This window comes from Myxine glutinosa, chromosome 10 (assembly GCF_964187855.1).
Source record: "Myxine glutinosa chromosome 10, kmMyxGlut1.1, whole genome shotgun sequence".
NCBI lineage: Eukaryota > Metazoa > Chordata > Myxini > Myxiniformes > Myxinidae > Myxine > Myxine glutinosa.
In genome coordinates, this window is record NC_136270.1 from 118,763,703 (window position 1) to 118,784,753 (window position 21,051).

At 42.4% G+C, this 21,051-nt stretch overlaps 1 protein-coding gene and 1 long non-coding RNA gene across 4 annotated transcripts in view; both read left to right on the forward strand.

The window, feature by feature from the left end:
• The window catches only part of LOC137433827 (zinc finger and BTB domain-containing protein 7A), a 73,082-nt gene that overhangs the window by 45,190 nt on the left and 6,841 nt on the right, over window positions 1-21,051 (forward strand). For all 3 annotated transcript variants that reach the window (XM_068126211.2, XM_068126209.2, XM_078786026.1), the window contains 2 exons: window positions 13,606-13,750; window positions 19,338-20,119. In XM_068126211.2, the coding sequence (XP_067982312.2) occupies window positions 13,619-13,750; window positions 19,338-20,119 (914 nt within the window). In that variant the 5' untranslated portion in view covers window positions 13,606-13,618. The remainder of the gene's footprint in view (window positions 1-13,605; window positions 13,751-19,337; window positions 20,120-21,051) is intronic.
• On the forward strand, window positions 13,769-19,119 carry LOC137433828 (uncharacterized). Its single transcript, XR_010985743.2, has 2 exons — window positions 13,769-17,689; window positions 18,609-19,119. It is a non-coding gene; the product is annotated as an uncharacterized LOC137433828 (long non-coding RNA).

Consider the following 21,051-nt stretch of genomic DNA (forward strand, 5'->3'; position numbering starts at 1 on the left):
TCCGTCTCAGGTCGACATGAGTGTTCTGACCACCCTCCATTAATATAATAAAGCGAGACTTGAAAATAAACGGTTCCCTTCACCAAATAATTCTCCTTCACGACAAATGTCCAATTGTTTGGAGCAGTCAATATCGACATTTTACAACCAACAGAACTTCCACACAATATATTACCTTCACAACAACAACAACAACAACAACAACAACAACAAATACACCTGCAACAACACGATCACTCTGGAAAAAAAAAATTATTACCTTGTACATGTTACCCTGATAACAACAACAACAACACCAAGATCGCTTCTGAGAAAGATAAAACACCTGGGCAGTGTTCAACATATAATCCTCACATTTTACTTTCACACCAACAACAACAACAACAACAACAACAACACAATCACTTTGGAGAAAGAAGCCGTTCGAGGGTATCATACACTGTATATCCAATATATCTACGTATTTGACCATGTCAATCATGAGAATTTGATGAACAAGCGATGCATTCTACACTGTAGATTGAACACGAATTACACATTTAACCTACGTCAAACATCTGAAAACACACACAAACTTGTATTTTTGAGTGACAAACTGATTCATTGGCTCTTTTGGATCAGCGTGGAACCATTCTTCATCGACCTTTCGGCCGTTTAATCTCAGAGCCTATCTGAGGAGTGGGTCCACAGCTTTAAGTTGTGTCCAAAGTCCATTCAATCAAGTCGTTGGATTTTATCATGTAACCGTGCATGTGTGTGTGTATATAAATATATATAATTTTTTTTTAATAAACAGGAATTAAATAAAGGGACTCTAACCAGGTACCCGAACCAGGGACCTCCATCACTTATGCGGTGACAGCCCAATGCGCTGTTGAGCCAACCGAAATCTCCTCAGAAATTTTCCACACTTAACATGGCGAGCTTTATAATGGCCGATGTCTTACGTGCCTGCTAGGCAGACCCGGATGTGTATGCAAGTATTTGTAGAAGTGCATTGGAGATTAACTCATCTGCAATTTTTAATAAACAGGAATTAAACATGACCGAATTAAACATAATAAACAGGAATAAACAATTAAACAGGAAAATAAATAACCATTAAGGAATTAAAATTTTAAATTAAATTAAGGAAAATTTCTGAGGAGATTTTGGTTGGCTCAATAGCGCAGTGGGCTGTCACCGCATAAGTGATGGCGGTCCCTGGTTCGAGTCCCGGGTTGAGTCAGAATTTTCCACACTAGCACCACTCAGGAATTTAAAGCGTTTATTAAAAAAAAAAAGAAGTTATATATATATATATATATATATTTGTATCATATATATTATATATTATATATATATATATATATATATATATATATATATATATATATATATATATACACATTTGTATATATATATATATATATATATGATACAAAGACTTCGGTTGAACTTGGGGATGACTAAGAAGAAGACCTTTGTTGGTCAAAAGCTTGTCGAAAATTAAAGATCGACGTCCTGAAGCTACGTCCGCGTCTGATTTAATCTCCCGATTATTTATTTAATACAAATGAGAGGTCCTGCTCGTACTGTGGAGTTTCTACTATTTCTCACAGTTATATATATATATATATATATATATACAAATATACAAAGATATATGCAAAATATATGTATACTGTATATCCATCCGAACAAAATACAAAATATACATACATATATATATACAAATATATATACATATACAAAGATATATGTATGTATGTATGTATGTATATATATATATATATATATATATATATATATATATATATATATATATATATATATATATATATATATATATATACAAAGATATATACAAAGATAAATACAAATATATGTACATATACAAGGATATATACAAATATACTGTTACGGTTCTCTACGCCAGCCTTCTTCCCCTTATCAAGGGGGGATTAATCCCCTTGTCTTTACTGGCCTGACGGAACCGAGACTTATTACGTCCCTCCCAGACACACACAGAGTAGGGTTTCGGGACTAATTTCTCGCTCGTACCTAAGTACCCGCGCTGCCCTGGGAGCGAGGAAACAAGCCTCGCACGAACCACGTATGATGTTAGTATGCCGAGCGGATTGCTTTTACGTGGCCCGTGCAGTCTTAACTAGTGGAACCCGATTGGAGCGATCCTATTCGTGCCACACTTAGTCAACTGGAGAAATCACAGAAACGATCGAATCAAGAAGAAAGGAAGAACAGATGGGTTTAATTATTCCCACACATATATACAGTTCAAGGACAAAGAGACACAGAGCAATCCTTAAACAGTCTTAGCTTATCCCCGGGACAACGGGCCCGTCTCACACCCACACGGGGTATTGCAGATGGGCAGGTGTTCCCCAACGCATCCAGGGATGGTCCTCGTCCAGCTCTCCACGGCCCCCGGCACGTCCCGCGAAGATGGTGGCAGGCGAAGGCAGGGACTCGTAGCGCGTCTCTTGTACAAAGCAGATGATGGGGCGAGACGGTAGAGGGCGGACTTTAGTGCGGCTGGCAGTTACTCGGCCTCGTTCACTCGCGCGGCTGAAATGCGCTGTTTCGTTATAAACGCGCCTGGCTGCGCCCGCGTATATGTAGCGACCAACCCCTCTTCTTCAATACACTTGGTGTTGGTTAGCGCGTGCGTTCTCGTGCAATGGTCAAGTTCATCAGGCAGTACAATGCGAGTCCTTTTATCTCTCTCTCTCTCTCGCAGCAAGTCAAGTCCTGTTGAGGGCTTTTGCGCAGCGGTTCTTATAGCTACGCCCCCCGAACCTTCTGGAACTCACCAGACTCTTCTCACCACGCCCTCTGACGCCACGCCACCGCCACCACCCTCGAGCTCTGATTGGCCAACATCGCTCCAACATCGATTGGCCAAAATCCAACATCGCTTCTGCCGCTCTGCCTCGACTCCGCCCCGATCCTTCCTAGGCCTACCTCGTGTTAACTCGGCCAATGATCACCCAATGCTTAACAAACTGGATCGAGGCTAGGGTGGCTGGGAAATCCGTGGCAAGTAGGGCCTATCCTCCTGGCTCCTACTCAACGCAGAATTAACACTGGAAGGGAACTAAGCTCACAAATACTAAGACATAACTATGCTATTGCGAGGCTACATGGTGCTTGTGTGACTAACTATGGGGGACAGACTTTAACCTTTATTAGGCTCACTTGACAGACTGAAAACCACAACAATACAAAGAGATATATATACAAATATATATACATATACAAAGATATATATATATATATAAATATATGTACATATACAAGGATATATACAAATATACAAAGATATATATATACAAATATATATACATATACAAAGATATATATGTATATATATATATATATATATATATATATATATATATATATATATATATATATATATACAAAGATATATACAAATATATATGCATATATAAAGATATATATATATATATATATATATATATATATATATATATATATATATATATATATATATATATATATATATATATATATATATATATATATATATGTATATATATATATATACAAAGATATATACAAATATATATACATATACAAGGATATATACAAATATACAAAGAGATATATATCATATATATATCTATCTATAATTCCAGTAATCTCTGTCTGTACGTTTGTACGTTTGTCTGTCTGTGACCGCTGTTTCTCGACAACCACGGGTCCGATATACTTTTCACTTGCCAGGTATATTGCTGGGGACCCGAGGATGTGCCTTTTCAAGGTTTCATATTAATCGGACAATTACTTACCGAGCTATGTCCAAAAAACGATTCAACCAATCAGAGAGCAGCGAACTATCGCGTGTGCCGGCGTTGCGAATGGACCAAACCATTCCATGTAAATAGAGGGGGGGGTTCTGTGGTCGTTGCGAATGGACGAAACCATTTCATGTAAATAGAGGGGGGGGATTGTCACTGTACTCGCAAGCCGTTCGCCGTTCGCTTTGGCGTTGCGAATGGACCAAACCATTTCATGTAAATAGAGGGGGGGGGATATAATTTTAGATAGATATATAGTACGGGCATATATATAGTACGGGCATGCCCTAGTATATACAAAGGGTCTAAAACACTTCCCTACATCCACGAAGGAATGGGGTTGGGGATCAGTTAATATTTCCTTTCACATTATTACAAAGGCGTAGTCACTATGGAGCGATTAGAAAAAGAAAAAAAATCCCCAAAAATCCAACTTTCTTTTCATAATTTTTTTTTTTTTTTGCCTAAAACACTCCTCGACACTCACTGATGAACCTCTGAAAGTTTGTTGAATATCCGTTTGGCCATCTGAGAAACATTGCGACACAGACAGACAAACATCTCTCTTATAGTACTGTATAGATATGGAGTATGATATGTTGCGGTCAATAAAATTAATTTTTTTTAATGACAAGAATTGAGAGTGCCGAAGGTGAGCTGTGAAGTGATTCCAATTTCCAAGATTCCAAATGTGAAAGTGCCAGCGATTCCAATTAAGGCAAATGAACGTTGTGTTTTAAAATCTTATTACTTTACTTTTTTAAAGCAAATTATTGTTGAGCAAGGATTGATAGAGGGATGGCCTACTTTACAAAGAGAGTGGGATATGATTACCACGTTATCCTAATAAACACTTTCGCCAGTGATTTGGGGCTTTGTCTCCATGTTGAAAAGCACGTGTTCCAGTGGATTATTTTTATTTATTCTTGCCAGTATTTGCTGTTTATATTTGTTTATATTTTATTATATTTGTTCCAAGACTGTAGTGACCAATTCCCCGGCTAGCCTGAGTAATGGGAGGCAATGGTCAGTGTTAGATAACTCTCGTTTGCTTCTGCACCTTTTATTGCTCATCCGTGTTGTCACGACAAACATTTGCTGCCATTGGCTTCTTCTGTACCTATCTGATGGAGATTTTGGTTCCTGAAGTTGGTTGTTATCGGAGCCTTCCCAGGTCTCAAAGTATCCACCTTTGGGTGTGTGTGTGTGTTCATATACGAGTGCGTGCACGTATGTATATATATATATAAGTGTGCGTGCCTCAAGTCCTGGTGTGTACTTGGTTGGTCTGTTTATATTATCAATGACCAAGAATAGCTCAAAGAGGCGACGTCCCAAAGGACCCAGGGTCCCGATGCACCCGTTTCCCTGACTAATGGGTTGTTGTGTGGCTTATTATGCAGCAGCGAAAGTAGTGAAGATTATCTTTATCTAGATCCCAATGGATGTTCCACATTTAATAACGTGAAAGTGTTATATTGAAAACAAATGACTGAATCTGTGTCAAAAGATGCAATCTTGCACAATCCTGAGAAACTGTCTCACCTGGTATGATGGGAGACTCGTGGTCAGGACACTGGACTGGTATCCCCAACTTTGTTGGTTCAAATCCGGCTGAAGATGGCAGTGTTCGGATAGTCTCGGGATTCTAATATCCAATTCAGATAAAAACCACCCTGGCTCATAAATTGCCTTCAGGTGAGGTTTATTTGCTGAGATGGTGCCATTTGCACATTTTGTAATTGACTCGAAAGACTCAAATGTCATACAAGGCACCTTGGGATTGGCACAAACACTCTGCGTAGAAAAGGGCAAGAACCACTTAAATCCCCTAACCTTAAAAATTATTAAATAAAGGTGCCAACATTCAGATGAAGGATCGTGTACCTGATACGGAATTGCATTCGAAATGTCCACATGACTGTAAACAGATATTACAACCGGTCTGCTGTCCAAGCTGCCATAGCATCCACTTGTTGATGTTAAAGATGCCACACTCCCTGTTGAAAACAGTAGAGAACTAGGACAGCACCCGGTAGAGAGCACACCTCCACCAGGCTGAACACAACACGTTTTGTGCCCCACTGATAGACCGGATCTGGATCTGGATCTTAACCAAAATCGATTTGGCTTGTTCTTAACAACTACCCAACTTGTCCACCAAGTTTCATCCGAATCCGTCCATAAATGTTTGAGTTATCCTGCTCGCAGACGACAAACGGGTGAAAACATAACGTACGTCCACCTTCGGTGGCGGAGGTAATTTTGTGACGGTACCCAGACTAAATTCCCAATTGTGTGATGGTACTTCCGTTTAGATTTTCCAAAAGCATCAGGACAATGGTACAAAGAAAAAACAATATGAGAAAAATTGATTTTCCCAAAATTTTCATTCAAATGCCCCTCCATAACCTTCACCTCTTGTGTTGTGCAATGTTGGTCTGTCAGGATGGTGCAGAGGTAGCACACTTACCTTTGAGCTGTTTTTCCTGGGTCTGACTCTTGGCCCGAACGATAAAATGTCAGATTGGTGCTTCGCAGTGAGGGCGTTGAATCACGAACCCTCGGAATGACATTAAGCCGGCTGTCCTTCACAAAGAGTAGGCGAGCTTTTGAGGGCTTGCTGGGAAGGCGAGGCAAACCAAATGGAGTAATCCTTGCCGTGGGGCTGCTGTGGCAGCAATCAACCTGCCTTGAAGGACAGGAGGGAGAGAGGGGGAGGGAGAGAGGGAGAGGGAGAGAGAGAGAGAGGGAGAGGGAGGGAGAGAGAGAGAGAGAGAGAGAGAGAGAGAGATGAAGAGATGAAGAGAGGAAGAGAGAGAGGGAGAGAGGGGAAGAGAGAGGGGAAGAGAGAGAGGGAGAGGGAGAGAGGAGAAGAGAGAGAGGGAGAGGGAGAGAGGGGGAGGGAGAGAGGGAGAGGGGGAGAGGGAGAGGGAGAGAGAGAGAGGGAGAAGGAGAGGGAGAGAGAGAGGGAGAGAGAGAGATGAAGAGAGGAAGAGAGAGAGGGAGAGGGAGAGAGGGGAAGAGAGAGAGAGAGGGAGAGAGGAGAAGAGAGAGAGGGAGAGGGAGAGAGGGGGAGGGGGAGAGGGAGAGGGAGAGAGAGAGAGAGAGAGAGAGGGAGAAGGAGAGGGAGAGAGAGAGGGAGAGAGAGATGAAGAGAGGAAGAGAGGAAGAGAGGAAGAGAGGAAGAGAGAGAGAGAAAGAGAAAGAGAAAGAGAAAGAGAAAGAGAAAGAGAAAGAGAAAGAGAAGAGAGAGAGAGAGAGAGAGAGAGAGAGAGAGAGAGAGAGAGAGGGGGGAGAGAGAGGGAGAGGGAGAGGGGTAGAGGTAGAGGGAGAGACTAGAAGAGCATCAGTGGCCTGACTCCCAACACTATGGGAATGAGTAATGCTATAAACCTCATTTCTTGCACTATAAATGATATAGTGAAAAAATTTAAAAATATATATTAATTTTTTGCATTCACATTGTAATATTGAAACAAAGCTTCAGGTTGCCCAAGTTTGGCTATTGTTTCCATCTGAGCATATCACTCAGGATGTTGCAATCCCAATTGATGGGGCACATACTCCTCGTTAGTGGTTGAATTTCCATTTGGACAACAGACATGGACAGGTAGTGTGTGAAAAGACAGTCATGCAGACAGTAGTATTAAAATTGTATTTGGTAAAGTAAAGCTCCAGCGTTGCAGTGTTTCACACGTCTATTATCGGATATGACTGCCCCGAGTTGTGAAAACCCTGTATGATTAACAAAATCCTTTGTGAGATAAATGGTGGACGAGAAATTGAGAGGAACCTGCAAACTGACGCTCGGTCAACGATCTAAAACTTCCTGGTGTGTTTGTGTAGTGCTGTGTTTGTGCAGTATATGTGTGTGCACTGTGCAGTATGTGTGTGTGCAGTATGTATGTGTGTGCAGTATGTGTGTGTGTGTGCAGTATATGTGTGTGCAGTATATGTGTGTGCAGTATGTGTGTGTGCAGTATATGTGTGTGCAGTATATGTGTGTGCAGTATATGTGTGTGTGCAGTATATGTGTGTGCAGTATATGTGTGTGTACAGTATATGTGTGTGCAGTATATGTGTGTGCAGTATATGTGTGTACAGTATATGTGTGTACAGTATATGTGTGTGCAGTATATGTGTGTGCAGTATATGTGTGTGCAGTATATGTGTGTGCAGTATATGTGTGTGCAGTATATGTATGTGCAGTATATGTGTGTGCAGTATATGTATGTGCAGTATATGTGAGTGCAGTATATGTGTGTGCAGTATATGTGTGTGCAGTATATGTGTGTGCAGTATATGTGTGTGCAGTATATGTGTGTGCAGTATATGTGTGTGCTGTATATGTTTGTGCAGTATATGTATGTGCAGTATATGTATGTGCAGTATATGTTTGTACAGTATATGTATGTGCAGTATATGTATGTGCAGTATATGTGTGTGCAGTATATGTTTGTACAGTATATGTTTGTGCAGTATATGTTTGTACAGTATATGTATGTGCAGTATATGTATGTGCAGTATATGTGTGTGCAGTATATGTGTGTACAGTATATGTTTGTACAGTGTATGTATTTGCAGTATATGTATGTGCAGTATATGTGTGTGCAGTATATGTTTGTGCAGTATATGTATGTGCAGTATATGTGTGTGCTGTATATATATGTGCAGTATATGTATGTGCAGTATATGTATGTGCAGTATATGTTTGTGTAGTATATGTTTGTACAGTATATGTATGTGCAGTATATGTATGTGCAGTATATGTGTGTGCAGTATATGTGTGTACAGTATATGTTTGTACAGTGTATGTATTTGCAGTATATGTATGTGCAGTATATGTGTGTGCAGTATATGTTTGTGCAGTATATGTATGTGCAGTATATGTGTGTGCTGTATATATATGTGCAGTATATGTATGTGCAGTATATGTATGTGCAGTATATGTTTGTGCAGTATATGTATGTGCAGTATATGTATGTGCAGTATATGTATGTGCAGTATATGTGTGTACAGTGTATGTATTTGCAGTATATGTATGTGCAGTATATGTTTGTGCAGTATATGTATGTGCAGTATATGTATGTGCAGTATATGTATGTGCAGTATATGTGTGTGCAGTATATGTATGTGCAGTATATGTGTGTACACTGTACAGTGTATGTATTTGCAGTATATGTGTATATCCAAGCTGGCCAGATTGGTTGAGTCTGTTGAAGAATGATGGTGCCTCCATAAGATGGTGACTGGCACAAATCCCACAGCTGGTTTGGGCAGAATTTGGGAATATGGCCGGAATGCCACGATAACTTGCCGATTTTTTGTTAAAAGACACTTGGATCTTCACCACCCTCCAGAAATACATTCTGGCAGAAGGATCCACAACTTGTAATGTCCTATCCGACAGACGGCACATTCATTGAGACAATGCCATGCTTGCTCTTAAAACACAAGTGCGGCAGTTTAGGTAGATTAAACAGGTCAAATGTAAGTTCACTCACTACCTCTGATCTGTGTTCACTCACTAACTCTGATCTGTGTGCACTCACTACCTCTGATCTGTGTGCACTCACTACCTCTGATCTGTGTGCACTCACTACCTCTGATCTGTGTGCACTCACTACCTCTGATCTGTGTGCACTCACTACCTCTGATCTGTGTGCACTCACTACCTCTGATCTGTGTGCACTCACTACCTCTGATCTGTGTGCACTCACTACCTCTGATCTGTGTGCACTCACTACCTCTGATCTGTATGCACTCACTACCTCTGATCTGTGTGCACTCACTACCTCTTATCTGTGTGCACTCACTACCTCTGATCTGTGTGCACTCACTACCTCTGATCTGTGTGCACTCACTACCTCTGATCTGTATGCACTCACTACCTCTGATCTGTGTGCACTCACTACCTCTTATCTGTGTGCACTCACTACCTCTGATCTGTATGCACTCACTACCTCTGATCTGTGTGCACTCACTACCTCTGATCTGTGTGCACTCACTACCTCTGATCTGTGTGCACTCACTACCTCTTATCTGTGTGCACTCACTACCTCTGATCTGTGTGCACTCACTACCTCTGATCTGTGTGCACTCACTACCTCTGATCTGTGTGCACTCACTACCTCTGATCTGTATGCACTCACTACCTCTGATCTGTGTGCACTCACGACCTCTGATCTGTGTTCACTCACTACCTCTGATCTGTGTGCACTCACTACCTCTTATCTGTGTGCACTCACTACCTCTGATCTGTGTGCACTCACTACCTCTGATCTGTGTGCACTCACTACCTCTGATCTGTGTGCACTCACTACCTCTGATCTGTGTGCACTCACTACCTCTGATCTGTGTGCACTCACTACCTCTGATCTGTGTGCACTCACTACCTCTGATCTGTGTGCACTCACTACCTCTGATCTGTGTGCACTCACTACCTCTTATCTGTGTGCACTCACACCTCTGATCTGTGTGCACTCACTACCTCTTATCTGTGTGCACTCACTACCTCTGATCTGTGTGCACTCACTACCGCTGAACTGTGGTGTTGGTCTAGCTGTCTGGTGTTGCCATCGAGTGCAGCTTGCATGGATCTCACCATCTTTCATCTTCCCAAACCAGTGCTGGTGCTCAAGCTAATTGCATTGTGGGTGATATGTCGTTCCTCTGATGATTTCCTTCAATATCTGGGCCAAGCTTTCAGCCATGGGAGTACTGACTGCTTCCACAATCAATTATTGCAAACACACATACTTAGTTTTGGGAAAGAACTCTAGGTTAGATCAGATCAGACGATGAACCATAAACCATGCCCCATGCAGACTTCCGGCGCCACTCGCTTTCTCTTTGCGAAGGACACCGAGGATCTATAACGTCCACCAAGTAATTCCGGCAGATGTGACGCCCAGTTTAACGTCGATCCGAGGGAATTACCCTGCCTGTGAAACACTGGGATGACAGCTTATAGCTAGGATAGCTAGGCCAAGATTCAAACCCAGGCGAGACAGCTTAGAGGTGAGTGAGCGTACCTCCTAGGCCATTGTCATTGTGTCAGCCCTACCCCAGGTTAGGAACCGTCAAAAGGAACATTTCATTATGCTTTAAGCTGAATAGTGTACATTTAATTAAAAACCGTCAGTAAATGGATAAAGACAATCTGGATGAAAATGACAAACCAAACAGCAACATTCATCTCTGGCCATCCACCAATACCGCGACCTTCAAACAGCGCTATCTGTGCAAAGTACCTCAACCACTTTGTCAGTTATTGTGGGTTCGGAGTCGCAATAAAGGAAGCCAAAAATGAAAGTTACTCCAAATTTTTCAGGACAAGCTTGCATGTCCTTTACCAAATAAATAACCAGATATTTTATGTTTTTTATTATACTTCTTTTTCAAGAAGAGTGAGTCACTGACTCATTGATATAAATGTTTAGTACTTTCTAGGTGGTGAAGAAAGCTGACAATTTGCATTCTGATGAAACTCAAAGCCAATATCCCAGGAAAACCCACAAAACGTCGGAAAATATCCATAAATGAAAAAGCCAAGACAATGGAGCTTACACTCGAAATTGGTTGCTCGGCAACGCTAACATGCGCCTCTTATTCTAAAACCTTTGCCGTATCTACATTAAAAATGGCTATAGCTGCAACTTTTTAAATAAAGGACTCGATTTACTTGGTTATTTAGCTGCTTCCAGAATGTAACCACAATCCACTTCATCAAATATATAAAACTCTTGCACAAAACCACTCCAGCAAATATACAACGCTTATTCTTATTATGTACGCACATAGGATGCACCCAAGTAGTTCCCAGTGTGCAATCATGCCCACCAGTGTATATATTTATATATACTAGTGCGTGCCCGTACGTTTGTTCTCATCCGTTCATTCTGCACGACGCCTTGTGACGCGCGTAGCGTCGCCTGTCAAGCGAGCAGCTCGTTCTTCATCCGTTTCTTCTGCACGACACCTTGCCTCGCGTCCAGTGTTGTCTGCCAAGCGAGCAGCTCGTTCTTCATCCGTTTCTTTTGCACGACGCCTTACCTCGCGTTCAGTGTTGTCTGCCAAGCGAGCAGCTCGTTCTTCATCCGTTTCTTCTGCACGACGCCTTGCCTCGCGTTCAGTGTTGTCTGCCAAGCGAGCAGCTCGTTCTTCATCCGTTTCAGCTGCACGACGCCTTGTGACGCGCGTAGCGTCGCGTGTCAGGCGAGCAGCTCGTGCTTCGTCAGATTCCATTGCACGTGCACGATGCGCAGTTTCGTTCCTTCGCTGTCATAAACGACGAATGGATTGGGGCATTGTGTTTAACTACAATCAATCTATAATATAGACTAAGTATATAGACAGTAAGTATAAGATAGATAAGATAGTATAGATATATAAGATAGTAAGATAGTAGTAAGATACAATCGAGACAGTAAGTCGTCACTATCCCTAAGTCCGGAATTTAAGTCCTCACTGTCGGGAAGTTCGCATATCGCAGTTACGATTAATCGCAAATTAGTTTTAATGGCCAATTATTCAATTTTTCAAACCGCGAGGCAGAAACAACAAACACACGCGGTTCCTTCGCTGTAGCTTGACCGTACGTGCAAAGAAAAATTAAAACTTTCATCGTTCCTTCGGTCTTCGCTCTCGTCCTTCGCCGTTCCTTCGCTCTCGTCCTTCGCTGTTCCTTCGTTCACGTACAAAACGTATGTGTTTGCTAAATAAATGGCCATAACTTGGTAACCACTTGTCCGATTAATAGCAAACCTTGAAAAGGCACATCCTCAGGTCCCCAGCAAAATACCTGGCAAGTTTCACTTAGATCGGACCAGTGGTTGTCGAGAAACAGCGGTCACAGACATACACACAGACAGACATACAGACACACAGAGATTGCTTGCATTATAGAGAGGTAGAGAGATATATATCAATAAAAGGCCTCCAAAGCCAATAGGCTGACTGATGCTGAGTCGCAGTCTATCAGCTAATGCTGCTTTATAAACCGATACCGAATGCTGATATATACATACATACATACAAACACACATGTGTGTGTTTGTATGTATGTATGTATGTACGTATGTATGTATGAATAGTAACACCTTTTAACTGTTTATAGTAAGTATAGTAAGTACAAGACAAATTGTGTCCCATCACAATCATTGCCACACAATTTGTGACCAACAAGCATTGTCTGCCACGCGAGTGCGTTGTCTACTATCCGACAACAGCATCATTAGGAGGACACAGTTTTGCGGTGGGAATAAGGATGATTATAATCAGTTCTCAAAGCTTTCGCAACACCGTGAGGCAGCACCAGCACCAGCACCAGCATACGAGGCCATCCCCCGACTGTGGTCTCTCGTGTTTTACACATTATAAATTGTCCAAATAAAGTGGAGATGGATTTGTAATGTTTCGGGACCAGATCTGATGTTTGCAAACGTTAGAGTTGTGTTAGTAAAGCTGACAACATTTGCATGAATTTCACTTGATATGAAAATTGGGTCTTTCAACTCTTCCCTGAACTGTGAGGTCTGTTTAAAATAGGTCCCTTTGCTCTCTTGTTTTTTGTTTTTTTTTAACCCAAGTTTAACGAACGTTATCTGCGAATGAGGAACCTTTCAGAATTTATACTTGAATGAGGGCCCTTCGGGATTTGATGCCTGAAAGTATGCCACTTGGGGTAGTTATGGCACTAACATTTCCTAGCAGCTATCAAAGTTTAAAACATATCATTCGTACTGATCCTTATCCTTTCTGGACTTCCCATCAACAGACCCGGTGTGAAGATGAGGTGGGGAGGCCGAACAGGGCAAGAAGACGGTCTCATTGGGATCCCATTTCCTGAACACAGCACCAAGATCCTGAGCAGCCTCAATGAACTTCGACGTAAAGGCTTACTCTGTGACGTCATCCTCCAGGTAAGCTTAGCTCGGTCAAGGTACTTTGGCAGTCTCTGGCTTCTTTTATCGGTTATCGAGTTCAAATCCTTATGAACACCAGTCACCATCAAACTCTCATCATAAAAACAAAGATATATTGTGCCATAGGTTTTACGAGCACACTGCCACCTTATCATCAGGTTACCAGCTTACGGACAGCATTTAGTGCCCCCACGCTCGATCCCTCACCAACGCCTCCCACGTACAGTTGAGCTGGTCAGGCCTGATCATAAATTCTCAAAAAGAAAAGAAAAAAAATATCCTCTCCAGCTGTCTTTTATCAACCCGTTCTTCCCCGGAATCATAACCTCGTTTTAAATTATCCTGTTTTCCATTATCACCCGTTGCTTAGTTGGCTCGAGGCGCACATTGTACTGTATAAATAATCCTTATTGATAAAGATACTGGGAAAAGTTGACATTGAAGGTTAAAAAAACTAGTTGCCATTGTGTGTAATTGGCTGGACTGTTTCGCATTCCCATCTGAAAACATGGCTCATGGTGCTGAGATCCCGAGTTCAACTCCAATAAAATGTGTTGTTTTGTTTAGTTCATTCATGTCCTTGTAAGTCATAGAAAAATACATGGATGTGTCCCCACATCATTGAACTGGATGGGATCATGTTCCAGCTCTTCCATGAGCCTTTGATCATTGTATGAAAAAAAAACAGATCAAAATGCAATTCAATAAAATAACGGGAGGTTTAAAACAAGTGTGCGAGTTTCCAGGAGATCCAGGAGGCAAAGAAAGGCGATTCTTACCACATTCAGACAAATGGGGAATGGTGAGAGTTGGGAGTAGAGGGGGCACACATGAAAAATAGGGAAAGGACGGAAGTTGAAGCGTTTCAAGGTTAAGAGCAACAAGACAACTGAAGGGGAAATGAGTTGTGGCTGGACGTGCACATGACCTCACACACACACACACACACACATATATATATATATATATATATATATATATATATATACAGTCATGTGAAAAAGTAAGTACACCCCATGTAAAGTTTTGACTTTTTCAACATATTTCAATGTACAGCTATTTGATCTTAATTTCAACAACATTGATAGATAAAGGGGATATAATATAACAAATATCATGAAACATTTACATTTTGTAGTCCATTGTATAATTTAAATAAACATGAATGCAAATTTCGCATGTGGAAAAAGTAAGTACACCCCTACATTTATCACTACTTCAAATACCTAAAATTAGAATCAGGTGCACCAGCTCAGGTGCAAATGATTAGAACATCGTTAGAGAAGATCTTGGAGGAACCTGTCTTATTTAAACCTCAGACATTTAGTTTGGTTTGCTCTTTGTTGTTGAAGTGTGCAGCGTCACGATGCCTAGATCAAAAGAGCTCTCTGAGCCCTTCAGAAAGAAAGTTATAGATGCCTACGAGTCTGGGAAGAGGTTTAAAAAGATCTCCAAACAATTTGAAATCAATCATTCGAATGTCCGGAAGATCATCTACAAGTGGAGAAGATTCCAAACAACTGCCAACTTGTTCAGGCCAGGCCGCCCCAGCAAGTTCAGCCCGAGAGCAGACCGCAAGATGCTGAAAGAAGTCTCTAAGAACCTCAGAATGTCATCACGGGACCTACAGGTAGCTCTTGCCACTGTTGATGTCAAAGTGCACGAGTCTACCATTAGAAGGAGGCTGCACAAATTTGATCTACATGGGAGGTGTGCCAGAACGAAACCTTTGCTGTCCAGAAAGAACATCAGGGCAAGACAAGTTTGCCAATGAACACCGAGGCAAAGACCAGCACTTCTGGAGCAATGTGCTCTGGACAGATGAGTCAAAGGTAGAGCTATTTGGCCATAGTACCAGAAGACATGTTTGGTGAAAACCAAAGACAGCATTTGACCACAAGAACCTGATACCAACTGTAAAGCATGGTGGTGGAAATATTATGGTTTGGGGCAGCTTTGCTGCATCAGGGCCTGGGCAGCTCACCATCATATAATCCACGATGAATTCTTCATTGTACCAGAAGGTGCTTGAGGATAATGTGAGGCCATTTGTCAGAAAGTTGAAGCTCAACCGAAGGTGGACCTTGCAACATGACAATGACCCTAAACATACCAGTAAATCCACCAAGGAATGGCTGAAAAGAAAGAAATGGAGGGTTCTGGAATGGCCAAGTCAAAGTCCGGATCTAAATCCCATCGAGATGTTGTGGGGGGATTTGAAACGAGCTGTGCATGCAAGAAACCCCTCAAACATCACACAGCTGAAAGAATTCTGCATGGAGGAGTGGGCAAAAATTTCTCCCAGTCGATGTCAGAGACTGGAAGAGAGTTATCAGAAACGCCTACTTGAGGTTGTTTCTGCCAAAGGGGGCAATACCAATACCTATTAGAGCCAAGGGTGTACTTACTTTTTCCACATGCGAAATTTGCATTTATGTTTATTTAAATTATACAATGGACTACAAAATGTAAATGTTTCATGATATTTGTTATATTATATCACCTTTATCTGTCAATATTGTTGAAATGAAGATCAAATAGCTGTATGTTGAAATATGTTGAAAAAGTCAAAACTTTACATGGGGTGTACTTACTTTTTCACGTGACTGTATGTATATATATATATATACACAGTATAGTTAAGTTTAGGGCATAGGGACAGTCGTTCGTTTATGGCCTTAACATCTGTCTCAAAGCATTTTGAAACGTGTATAAGTGCATGTGGTTCGGTTAAGTTGTCTTGTGTGGACTGCCAGGGGGATGAATCTCGTCTATCTTGGACTAGACCGGTTAAGATACCCGCATCGGCGAAAAGAGGGAAAACGGCAGTTTTCCCTCCTAGGGAGAAGGCTCCTCCTCCCGGCTGTCCACCAGTCCGTGTGAGGCGGGCCTTGGACTATTCCCGGCCTATGATTGGTTGGACTCCCGGGTTGGTCCGCTAAGCCGGAAAGATCCATGTGGCTCGAGATTGGGAGTTTGAGGGTGGGCAGAGGCAGCTGGTTCTGGGGGAATGCGGTGATTGGTCAAGTGCTTCCGGTTAGCAAGAAGCAAGCTGGCAATAAAAGAGCATGCTTGCCCCTTGCTCACGCTCTTGCCTTTGCACACGGACTTCCAGAACTCTGGAAGCTCTCTTGCCTTGGCACACGGACTTCCAGAACTCTGGAAGCTCTCTTGCCTTGGCACACGGACTTCCAGAACTCTGGAAGCTCTCTTGCCGGTGGAACAGCTTTACGCTTATGCTCTGCACATCGACTCTTCGGTCTGCTCTTTGTTGATGTATTCTAGAGCATGTATGAGATATACAAGACCTTGGGGTTCTTCACCCCGTACTTCCACCTCTTCCTTGCCTGGTTTGAGTGCATGTTGTGTCTGGTGCTCTAGCTAAGGGTTAGTTTATTTCTATATTAAGTTATTGTGCTTAATAATTGTTGTCTTTTCGTGGTGGGATCCTATGCCCTCTGTTCTATGTCTTGCATAAATCATTACTTGTGAAAATCGAACATGTTTCAAGATATTTGGTTGGTCGTGTGCCTTATTCTGTCTGTCTGTATGTCAATCGCCTACAGCTTACAAATTACAACCCATCTTTACAAAACAAGACCAAATGGAAGAGTTAGTCATAAGCAAGAAGCCTATTGATTTTGGGGTCAAAATGCCAACAGGCCAACATAGGTCAAATGTCAACAACTTTGTCAAGTTTCTAAAATCATCAATTTTCATCTGCTTGACTGTAAATGTGAAAAGGATTTGCAATTAGGTCACTGAATTCAACCACCATCTATTTTTGAGGTCAACATAGGCTAAAAGGTCAACATAGGTCTAAGGTCAACAACTTAGGTGGAATTTCTAAAATCCTCAATTTTCATTAGATGGACTTGTAATTTGAAGAGGATTTGCATATCAGGTCATTCAATTCAACCACCAATTATTTTTGAGGTCAACATAGGCCAAAACGGCAACATAGTCCAAAATCTCAACATAGGCCAAATTTCTAAAATTGTCAATTTTCATCTGCTTGACTTGGATTTTGAAGAGGATTTGCAATTAGTTCACTGAATTCAACCACCAACTATTTTTGAGGTCAACGTAGGCTAAAAGGTCAACATAGGTCCAAGGTCGGTGGACTTTCCGTCTTCTACCGACTGCTCTCCGGCCTTGTTACCCCAGCTCTCTGTGCTCTGTCCCCCAAATATTCCTACAGGTCGCACAAGATCTGCCAGCAACCCTCTTATGGTGAAATTGCCAAAATCAAGACTCTCTGCTCACCTTCACTCCTTCATTCCTCTTTTCTCCCGCCTCTGCAACAAACTCCCTCACTCTCTTCAATCCCACTCCACCCTCCAGGTCTTTAAAACAGCTGTTCACCACCATCTCTTATCTTCCCCCATCCAAAACCTTGATCTCTTCTACCCCCGCTAATTTCACCCCAGATCCACTTTTTTGAAATACCAACTTTTTTCCTGGAAGTCCTTGCAGTGTCCTTATGTTTTATACTTCTCCCACCCCCCCCCCCCTCCATTCCCACGCCTCCTCCCCCCAAGCCCTCTCCCTCCCACAGATCTCCCGATGTCCCTGCTCTCAAATGTTGTGTTTGTGCTTCCCCTTCTCTCCCCATCTTGTCTACCGCTCCCCTTATTATATGTTTTGTGTGTCTGTTTTTTTGTGATAAATGTTAGCTCTTTCACGAGCCTCGATCCTGTATACAAAAAGAAAAAGAAAAAAAATGTCAACAACTTAAGTGGAATTACTAAAATCCTCAATTTTCATTTGGTAGACTTGTAATTTGAAAGGGATTTGCATATCAGGTCATTCAATTCAACCACCAATTATTTTTGAGGTCAACATAGGCCAAAAGGTCAACATAGGCCAAAAGGTCAACATAGATCAAAGGTCAACAACTTTGGTGCAATTCATAAAATCCTCAATTTTCATCCGATTGACTTGATTTTCATCCGATTGATATATTCCAATTACTCAAAGAAAAGAGAAGAAGAAGAAGAAGAAGAAGAAGAAGAGGAAGAAGTGGAAGAAGAAGTGGTGCACCTCGTGCTCCTGCCATTTTGCGCACTGACGATTTGGGTGAATAGATCATCCTTGAAGGATTAAATGAATGATCATCCTTGAAGACCTTGTCTGGGGCGATATCCATTTTAAAAAACCCTGAGTTTGGTACCGATTGTGTTGGAACAATAATGGAATATGAATGACATTCAACTGCTCAGGGCTTGATTTGTGCAAATTATAGATCGCTCGTAATTGTTGGAGCCATTGTAGTAGGTACCCCCTCAGATGCGAGTACGCACTTTCAGGTGGGTGTCGTCACGTGAGTACACACACACACACACACACACACACACACACACACACACACACACACACACACACACACACACACACACACACCACTTTGTAACATGTCAAAACTGTTCGTGCATAGATTTATGAGATCAAATGATAATATCGAAACGTTATCATGGACTTTTAGTGCTCCAATGGTGTCGGCCATTTTGGTTAAAGAGACACTGAAGATTTTTTAAATGTAGACCACCAGAATCGGCTAACCTCGCCCGTATTTACCTCTCAGGTCCGAGGACAGGAGTTTTGCACTCACCGTGCGGTACTTGCCGCCTGCAGCACTTACTTCCGACAGCTCTTCACATCCTCAGCAGAAGACGAAACCGAAACAAGTTCCAACTTTGGAGGAAACGGTGTCTCGGGTACCGAAGCAACACCTCAGACGTATCGCATCGACTTTGTGTCGGCGGCGTCTGTCGCCGCACTCCTGGACTTTGCGTACACCGCCACCCTGACCCTCAGTGCACTCCAGCTCACAGATGTCCTGAATGCTGCGCTGGTCCTTGGAATCCCATGCGTCTCAAGTGTCTGCAGAGAAATCATCGCTACGGGAGGTGGAATTTCCACCCCTTCGGCTTCACTATCGCCCTTGCCATCTCAAACTCCATCCGAGGTTAGCACACCAAGCCGACCTCCATCTCCTCGCACCCCTCCATCCCCAACGAGCGAACTTCTGCCATGCGTCTGCCCATCCAGCCTGGCACCGGACGAGCTGCCATCGAGTCCGACACCTTCGCTTGGCAGTGGTCCTTATGATCTCAGCAAACGCACGGGTGTCGTTACAGACACGGCCTCTGCCGAGGAGCCTGACTCAGAGAGCACAGCACAACTGTGGACTCCTTGTACAACTGGTATTGAAGAGGCATCGACACGCAGTCGTGCAAAGGCCTTCCAGGAGTGCCCCGTCTGTGGAAAGGTGATCCAAGGTGCGGGAAAGTTACCTCGGCACATGCGCACACACACAGGAGAAAAGCCTTACGTATGTGGAGCTTGTGGAGTACGCTTTACCAGGTACGTTTGTCTAATTTCCATGGTTTCCTCTTCTTTAGTGTCCTCGAATCTCACTGACTGCCTTCCTGGTGTGACGCTAACATATGCCGACTCTCTTAAAACCAACTCACCTGGTGTCTTTTATCACAACACCAATGTAGGCTGAATTGCCACTATGTCTTTCATTTTGTAGTACCAACTGTATTGTTGGACATCACAGCGTGGTTCATGCACTTTGTGCAACAAATCACATACACAGAGGTTTCAATGTTTGGGTTACGACAGAGGCCGTGCACTTGGTCATTTCACATTTGTGGACCAATTCGTTTGGGTCACGTGACAACTCTGTGAGAAAGTTAGTTCTGGCCTCACCTTCAAGGGTGAAGAGTGTATTTTAGTGATCAACCGAGCTACCTCCATATTCATATTACATACACCAGCAAAGGTACCCCCTCGCTACGGGCGGGGCTTCAATTGGGAGGCCCAAATGAAAAGGCAAAATATCAGAAATTGAAGACTTTTTTTATTTTAAACGATTTATATAAACATCCGTTGAATATCACACGAAAATCATCAAAATCTAAACAGTATTTGTAGAATTTCAATAAAAGCCACATCACTGTTCATATCGGTAAATGCTCTATGCTCACCTTCACTCCTTCATTCCTCTTTTCTCCTGCCTCTGGAACAAACTCCCCCACTCTCTTCAATCCCACTCCTCCCTCCAGGTCTTTAAAACAGCTGTTCACCCCCATCTCCTATCTTCCCCCATCTGAAACCTTGATCTTTTCTACCCCCACTAATTCACCCCAGATCCACTTTTTTGAAATTCCGACTTCTTTCCTGGAATTCCTAGCAGTGTCCATGTTTTTTTTGTTTTTTTTTACCTCCCCCCCCCCCCCCCCCCTTCCCATGCCTCCTCCCCCGTAGCCCTCTCCCTCCCACAGATCTCC